The 8,361-nt window shown below is 52.6% G+C and overlaps 1 protein-coding gene across 5 annotated transcripts in view; it reads left to right on the top strand.

Annotated features, from left to right (window-relative positions):
* RNF220 (ring finger protein 220) overlaps positions 1-8,116 on the top strand; it is a 234,959-nt gene extending 226,843 nt beyond the window's left edge. For all 5 annotated transcript variants that reach the window (XM_030032620.2, XM_030032617.2, XM_030032621.2 and 2 more), the window contains one exon: positions 4,936-8,116. In XM_030032620.2, coding sequence (XP_029888480.1) covers positions 4,936-5,007 — 72 coding nt within the window. In that variant the 3' untranslated portion in view covers positions 5,008-8,116. The remainder of the gene's footprint in view (positions 1-4,935) is intronic.
* Positions 8,117-8,361: the final 245 nt, after the last annotated feature.

Here is an 8,361-nt window from a genome sequence, read left to right on the forward strand (position 1 = left end):
GGTTGAGAATTGGATCTTGGAGTTCGATTCCTCTCCTGGCAGAAGCTGGCTCTTGGTTTGGGTCCCTTCTGTCATCTCTCTGCTTTGGTTTTCCTTCCTATAAAACAGGCAAGCTTTGAGCCCAGGTTTGAGAGTGGCACTGTGTAGACAAAGTTGCTCTCTGTGTGTGTGTCTCTTTATTCTCTGTGCCTGGTAGCATATTCTGTTTGGAAATTGCCCATTTTTAGACCCACAGGACAGCAGGAAGTGCCTAAATCCTTCCTTTTGAGTTTTCTTGCTTTAGCCAATTTATAGCAGACGTCACACCATTTTTTTTTTTAAGAGGCAACTTTAAGACAAAATACTCCAATCCTTCCTGGCACCATGTGAGCCCTAACGACTTCTCAACATCTCAGCTCTCGTTAATGTATTTTTCAAACTACTACCCCAAGTGATTAGCCTGTATTGTGGATCAATCACTTGCCAAATTTTAATTAAGAAAGGAGGAGAAAAAATAAACTCCATCCTGGTTCCAGCCCCTTTTCTTTGCTTTGTAACAGCCCTGGAGCAAACTTCTTGCAGCAGAGTTTTATAAACCCCTCAAAACTGGGGTTTATAATGGAAAAGCTGAGGTGGCCTTTACTCTAGCACACGCAGCTATAACACATCAAGGCTTTTCCATGAAGCTATGATGAAAGGAGCAGAAGGACCTGGAAAAAAAAGAAAGAAAGAAATGGCCGACAGGTGGGACTTATTATTCCACAGCATTTTTATTTCAAGGGAAAAGTTTAGTAACCCCAGCTGGCAGGTGAGCAGTGGGGGAGCAAATGCTTTTTCATTGTGCCTGTGCCAGCATGTGTGTGTGTACAAGCTTGTGTGCCTCTCTACAAGAGAGGAGAGCTTAAATGCTAGTGCCAATAAATGTTGTACACCTACATCGAAAAGTCAGATGTAAGGAACAAGGTTCTAAGCAATTTCAATCTAAAAAGAAAAAATCAGGACTTAGTTCTGAATTTAACACACATGCTGATGTGTGCAGAGGATGGTAGTTTAAAAAAAAAGAAAGAAAGAAAAAAAGAAAAAGGCTTCCCCAAGGGTCCAAAGTCATTATTTTTGCTTGAACTGTTTAATACCAAGCATAAGTACTAGGGAGACCCAGAGACCTGCGCCCGGCGTGCCACGTGGAGTCAGCCTGCACAGCATTCAGGCCAGGCTGCTGAAGGTCTCTAGGATGCTGTCGTTCCCTCCAATGTGCCCAGGCTTCAGAGCTCAAGATGAGCTGCCCTCCCCGCGTGCAGGTGAAGTAACATCCACCACTGCCCTAAATGAATCTGCAATCAGGTCATGTAACTTTTTCAGAAAATGGGTCAAGCGACATGTGGTTGGGTTCTGCCTTCTGGTGTGGTCGAAAACTTGGCCCTGGCTGCCCATGTGCAGCTCTCAGCCTTAGGTGGGGAGCGTGGATCCCCCTAAAGCCATCACCATGTGGTGCAGAAAGCAGATCTCTGGGACAGAGATCCCAGGGTCTGCCAGGATAAATCCACCCATCTTCCATTTCTCTGTAGTGTAAAGGAATTGCATACCTGACTTTGCTTTGCCACAGAAGAGAGGAGCAAAGCTGCAGTCGGTTTAGTCAGGCTTGTTCTGCCATCCTGTGGGCTGAGTGTGGAGGACTTGTGCTTATAGTGAGCACCTGCGCAGGCTTTGGAGAGATCTGGGCAGGATGGCTTTCCAGGAATCTGTCCTTCCGAAATTTCCCACATTAAGCTGTCTAGTCTGTGTTAGCGAGGTTGCCCTTGCTAAGGGTCACGCACATCTGCCTGCAGCTGTCTCAGTCCACCTCCAAATCCCAGAACAGAGCATAAGATGCAAGACAGCGGATGGCAGCAGCTGAGGTTTGCTTTTAGCAAAAATGAACTCAAGGGGTTCAGTGTTCCTCCCCACCCATGTACAGCCAAACGTCTCCCACTTCAGCAGAGCCGGTAACTGCTGAAGTGCTTTTCAGCATTGCACAAAAGCGCTGAAGAAAAGGGGGCATGGTTTTAGGTGGCAGCAAGAACTTTCCTTCATCCTTCGCCCCAGACTGAATGCAGGCTGAGGCATTTGATGGGTCAGGAGACTGGTTTTGCAGAAGGTGCCTCTCCCTGGCGCATTGTCCAGGGAGTTAGAAACTCCAGATACTCAGTTGGATGCTTTTTTGTCACTTGCCAATAAGCTGTGCCCTTCTTGGGAAGGAGAGCATGGACACAGATGTGTGCAGTAGTCATATCTGGAACGCCTCGAAGTCCCCATGCATACTTACTTCTGCTTGTCAGAGCACGCAGGAAAGCTCAAACGGGCAGCTGCCAACTGCTGCCCCTTTGACAACATGCTGTGAATTAATTCCTCAGCACCTCCATGCCACTTCCCTGGGACCCTCCAGCTACAAAGACCATGCCAAGAGGCCAACCAGATGCAACAGGCACCTCTGAGGACCAGGGAGCTGCACGGCGATGCAGGCCTGAGCAGGGACTTAGCTGAAACAGCCTGTTTCGTGGCCTTTGCATCCAGATTAGTGAGCCCCTCCTTGGCAGTGCTGCTATGTAGCCTGGCCCACAATGGCTTTAAAGGTGGCGGAGGGGGCAGTTTTTTAGATTTTTTTGTCTCCTACCTGTTGTAGCTGCTGCAGGAGGTTTTTGCTGGGACATGCAGGGTTAGAGCTTGCCCTTTTCTAATGATGGAGATTCAAAGCTCTGGTCTTGAGCACAAGCAAAGGGGCGTGTTACAGAAACAGGCTCTGTTAAAGGCCAGTGCAGTCAGTCTTCAGTTTCATCAGGGTTTTAAGCCTTTTGTTCCAGGTGTGGTTTGTGCTTGCTCTTCCCAGAATCCAGCATGCCAAGTCCACTGTGTGAAGACCGGTGCATGGGGCTGCCCGATGCATTGCACAGGCACGGTGAGATGGTCCTTGTTGCAGAACACTGAAAATCTAAACAGACACAGTAGTTAGAGAGGGAATAAGATAGGTCCCAGACAGCTGGAAGGATGGGCCCACGGGCATCAGCACCAGAGCTAGGTGCACCATCCAGACCACCAGTGGTCTGTCCCACTGCCAGTCTGTCACTCACCCTGAGAGTGATGTCCAAGGTGTCTTAAGTGTCCATTATGCGTTTCATTCAACTCTAGTTCAACAGGACTTTGTGTGTGGCTGTTTTACATCTCAGGTGCAAGTGCCCGTGGTTCCCACGTGTGTCGGGGCAGCAGCTTAGCCGCTAGCAGCAAAGGGTATCCAACGGGAGCCTGATTGCTCAGAAGTCCAAAGCTTGGGGAACAGTGACCGTGTGAAGTCCATGTCTGCAAGGAATAATGTGCACTGGGAGCAGGGAGGGGGCTGGTTCGAAGCTGGTCTGCAGGGCCTTTTCAGTAGTACTCAATACTGCAGAGCAAACATGACTTGTGCCTCTTTGGAGCTGCATGCTTGTCAATTACTTGCACCCGTGTAAATTTTCTGTACCTGGGGCTCTCTCCTCCAGGTTCTCCTTAGTCCAAGGAGCTTCTGGGGGAGAAAGCCCCTGTCCTGTCTCTGCAGGTGTTGTCACAGAAGCAGAGAGGACCTTTTCTAAGAATGCTTGCCTTTTGTAAGCAGAAGTGCCGCCTCCTCTGCTAGGGATGTACCCAAATGCAGGTAGCAGTACCAAAGCGGTGTGACAGGTCATGGTCCTGCCCTGCCACTCAGTCCATGTCCTGCAAGCTGCCACACTTACTGCTGCAGGTACTGAAACAAGCCCTGCTAAGGGAGAGCAGCAGCATCACTGAACGAAATGGCTTCAGTTTTGCCAGCAAGCCCCGTGCAAGCCAGCAGGCTCTCACACGGCATGTTGCGTGCCCGTCAGCTCGCTTGTCACACCGAGCGCGGGGCGTTAGCTGCTGGAAGGGCCTGTCTGACTGTGGTGAGCAAAACTCAGGGTGCTCAGACAGAGCTTGTGCTCAGTTCTGCGCAGCGGGAGGTCGTGTTGAGGTTGTGGTCGAAAGCCAGGACATCCCAATTTCCTGTGCTGCTGGCGCTGTAGACAGGAGGCTGCCTCACAGGAGAGCCATCTTTCTGTCATTTTTCCCATCAACTGTCTGTCACATCTGCCAATCTAATGATGACCGGCTTAGGTTGACCCCGATTCTGAGGCTTATTAACACCCTCTTGCTGTCAGGCTCGGTGACAGATGGCACTTCAGCCTTTGTTTTATTTCACGTAGTGTTCATGTCGGCCGCCCATTACCTCGCCCCAGCTCACATCACAGTTTGCTGGTTTCAGCTCACCTTGGCAGAACAGACTCGTCTCTGCAGCATCTCTGCAGGGGGACGGGACGGGGGGTTCCTTTATGCCAGCAGCTCTGGGGCTTTTGCAGGATGGCCAAGGCAGTCCCCGGGTGTGCTGCCCTGAAAGGGATGGTCCAACCCCACCATGAACCGGTTCAGTCATCCCAGCTGAAAACTGCACTTGTGCCAGCTGGGTTGGTTTTCTGCCTGCTCAGTGACCTGAAGTGGCTCACTGAGGGCTGGAGGTGAGCAAGAGAAGCAGAAAGGAGCAGATCTGCCTGGCAGCCAGCGGTGGCAGCGCAGCGGGACAGGGGGCTCGGGCCAATCTGCCTGCAGACTTCTCTCCCTGGAGCTGCTGTGTTTGGTGACACACCTTGGCTCTGGGTTTCAGCCTCCTGCAGAGCTCCTGCCTGCCCAGCTGCCTCGTGCCAGCGACTGGAGTGGCACGAGGGATTTGCAGGGCAGGCAAGAAAGGCATCGGCGCTCCCCCTTCTCGCAGGTTGTGCCTGCTGTTGGGAGAACATGGCCCTGCTTGGAGGGGGAGGAGGGTGGCCTTGCTGCCCCTGCTCCTGTGCTGCTCCCCCTGAGATCCCAGGCCAACGGCAGGGTCGTGCGGGTTGTCCTCCTTCGCTCTCTCACACTGTTCATCTCGTCTGCCGGTTGCAGGGTGCCAAGAAGCTCTGTCCCCAGTGTAACACCATCACGTCTCCTGGAGACCTTCGGCGCATCTACTTATGAAGGACCCAGCGGGAGGGACCCAGCTACTCGGCTCAGCTCATCACACCAAGGGGGAGAAGAACGACAGCAACAAAAAAAAGACGTTTTAAAATTTAAAGAAAAAACAAACCAGAGACTCCAGACATGGACTTGAGGATACAGGAGCAGTGGGGGAGCCTTGACTCCCAGGTCCCACATGTTGGGACTTCCTTCAGCATCTGCAGCGGGCAAAACCAAACCCTTTGTTGTGAAGCCCCCTTTTTTAAAACCAGTATTCCCCATCCACCCATTCCCTGGAGCTGGCTTTGCATCGCGGATGGCTTGTGAGCCCTCCTTTGGACTGTGTTGTTGACCACTCTGCCCCCAGGAGACTGGGGAAGGGACCCTTGACAGAAAGATGTTAAATAACCTGTAACTTGTGTTCTTTGTTCAGTTGTTTTGTTTTGTTTTTATTTGTTTTGGTTTGGTTTTTGGTTTGGTTCTGTTTTGGTTTTTTGTGGTGTTCTAGTGATAAAGAAAGGTTTAAAGAAAAAAAAAACACACCCAGGCAGAAATGAAGCACATGTAATATAGATTATATATGTTTACAATGTTGTGTATAAATGGGATAGACTCAAACATTACATACTAATAAGTTTCCCTTTTTTTTTGGGTTGTATTTTTTTTAAAGAAGAAAAAAAATGAGCAGAGAACATTAAACCCATATTTTTCTTGGTTCAGCAAAGTTTTGGCATTAAAGTCATTAGTTTAAAAAAAGTATATATATACATATATATAATATAAATGGTTTAATGTTCTGTGGTGTATATTTCCTCATTCAGATATGAAGTTAACAGCTTTTAGTAATGGCTGTAGCATTGCCCATAACTTACAGAACTTATGGGGAGTAGAGGAGGTGGATTTTTGTCATTAGTTGTAGCTAATGGGGCTATTTATAATAGAATCATTATCCCCGGAAAGACACGGCTTTTAACTCCTCGCCGGGGGACCGGGCAGGGCGGGGGGATCTGGCTCAGCCCCCTTTGCCTTTCCCAGCCGGGGAAGGGGCAAACGGTGCGGAGCTGGAGGGAGGCAGCCTGCCAGAGCGCTGCCCTCTCCCCCGGCCGGCAGTGCCTGCTCGAGGGTCCGGCTGACCCCCTCGTGCCTCCTCCGAGGCCGTAGCCCCTTCCCCTGCCCCTGCCTTTTGCTTGGCTTTCCTCTCCTCCCTGGCGGGCAGCGTTTGCTGGCCGAGGATGCCCGAGCTGCTCCCGGTGCCCGCTGCCGAGGCAGGACGGCGGGGAAGCAGCGGGCACGGGGAGGGACGGCAGGGCACGAGGGATGGCAGGGCACGGGATGGCCTTGCCGGTGGCCTTGCCCGGAGAGGCTCGGCCGGTTCCCTCGCGGCCCCGGCGCTGCCCGGCAGAGATGCGCAAGCCCCTGCAGAGCCAGCCCTACCCTGCGCCAGTTTCCCCCAGCTCCCGCTCTCTTGGAGCCTGCGTTTTGCAAAAGAGGTTTTGGCAGTAGGGTGGAGAGCCAAGCCAGCCCTGTCTCGTCCCCACGGCCGCCCCCAGGGCTTGCCCGCAGGCTGCGGTGAGCAGAGATGCTTCCAGCCGGAGCCGGAGGTTCGCCGCAGCTCCAGCTTCTTCCACACAGTCCCTCATGCCTGTCCCTGTCTCCCGTATCCTCAGCCTTAACCAAAGCTGCCATCTGGCCTGTTTTTTTGTTGATTTTTCTTTTATTTTTAGGACCCAAGAAACAGATACCGATCCCTTTCCCAAGGCGAATGCATGGCCCATGTGCTGACTTCTCCCAGCCCTGCCCCGAGCAGTCACGGGGTGCCAGCTCCCCGAAGCCAGAAGACGGGGAGATGGGGAAGCTCATCTTCCCCGGTCCTGCAGGGTCTTTCCAAGCAGATCCCACCTGGCAGCACAACGTGGCTGGGGCATTCTAAGACAGTCTGGAAACAGCAGCGGATGAGGGGTTTGGAGCTGGGACCCCAGTGCTGCTGGGCTGCCGGGGTGTTTCCAGAGAGGGAAGGGCTGGGGAGGCAGGATGCCTTGGGGGTGACGGTCCCATCACCACTTCCCTGCTCTGAGCTTGATACTGTTTTGCAGAGAGCAGCAGCTGTCCTCGGCATCTCCCGAGTGATTTCAGAAGGATCCCACTGCACCCAAAAAAAAAAAAAAACCAAACCAAATTGAAGGAGCGGTATTTTATAAACATCTTGGCAAAAGTTGACAATTCCTGACGGAGAGTTTCCCGGGTCTCGAAGCTCAAAGCAGTGTGGTGGCCTCTGAGACCAAAGAGCTGCAGCCTCCCCTGCTCAGGGGCGCATCCCTGCAGGGCTCCCGGGGACCAGAGGAAGCCGAGGCACCCCGGCAGGGTGCTGCTTCCCCGGGGAGGCTGCGGGCAGGGAAAGGGTCCACAGCGGTGGGCTGTCACTGCTGGGTAACCCTCCGGCCAGCAGCACTCGGGCAGGGGAAGGGCAGGCACGCAGAACTTGGGTCTGGGTTTGTAAAGGGGGAAAAATTGGGGGGGGGGGGGGGGGGGGGCATGGCTGGGCTGCGAGTGCCACCCAGCCGGGGTTGCAGTGCCTGAGTGCCGGCGCTGGGGTCTCAGAGATGGATGTGGAGAGGATGCAGTGGGTGGGTTTGAGAGGCAGCTGGGAAGGGGGAGAGGGCAGGGCACCCCACCCCAGCCCTTCCTTGGAAATAGGCCCTGGGAGGGAGCCAGGCTTTCTGGCGGGTGTTGTGGACCAGCCGTGTTCTTTATGTACGTATGTGTAAAACCATATGTAACTAGTCATTGGTTCTTTGTTTTGGGGTTTATTTTTTGTTCATTTTTTGTTTTAATTGTAAAGCCATCCCCTGTTTTCAAGGGGGGGGCTGCAGGGGGAAGGCTGGGGAGAGAGGCATCCCGGTTTGTAACAGGCATCCGCCGCTTCCCCTCTTCTGTAATGAGTTTAAATGATTTTAAAAAAGAAAAAAAATTGAAATATCAGAGTTACCTATCTTTGCCCAAAGAATCCCAGTTGCACAAAGCGATATTCCGGTGTGTCGATGATTGTGTGTCGGTGTATATTATACAAAGAGGTACTTGTCACTCCCGTTTGTAAACTACATTTGACATTAATTAAACAAGTATAAATCTTCTTGGGCGCTTTCCGCCTTTCTGTGTTTCCCTTTGCAGGCGAGAGGCAGCGGAGGAGACACACACACCCCCACACCCACCCCGCCCACACCACAGCCCCTGGATGTGGGTCATGTCCCAAAGAGGAGCCCCGATCCTATTTGGGGAGCAGGGGCAGATGCTGGGGCAGGACTGGACGTAGGGTCTTGCCCCAGCATCCCCCCCTGCAATGACCATGGATGGGGTTCCCCAACTTGCCCCCCCCCC

Source organism: Aquila chrysaetos, chromosome 12, assembly GCF_900496995.4.
Source record: "Aquila chrysaetos chrysaetos chromosome 12, bAquChr1.4, whole genome shotgun sequence".
In the NCBI taxonomy this organism is placed as follows: domain Eukaryota; kingdom Metazoa; phylum Chordata; class Aves; order Accipitriformes; family Accipitridae; genus Aquila; species Aquila chrysaetos.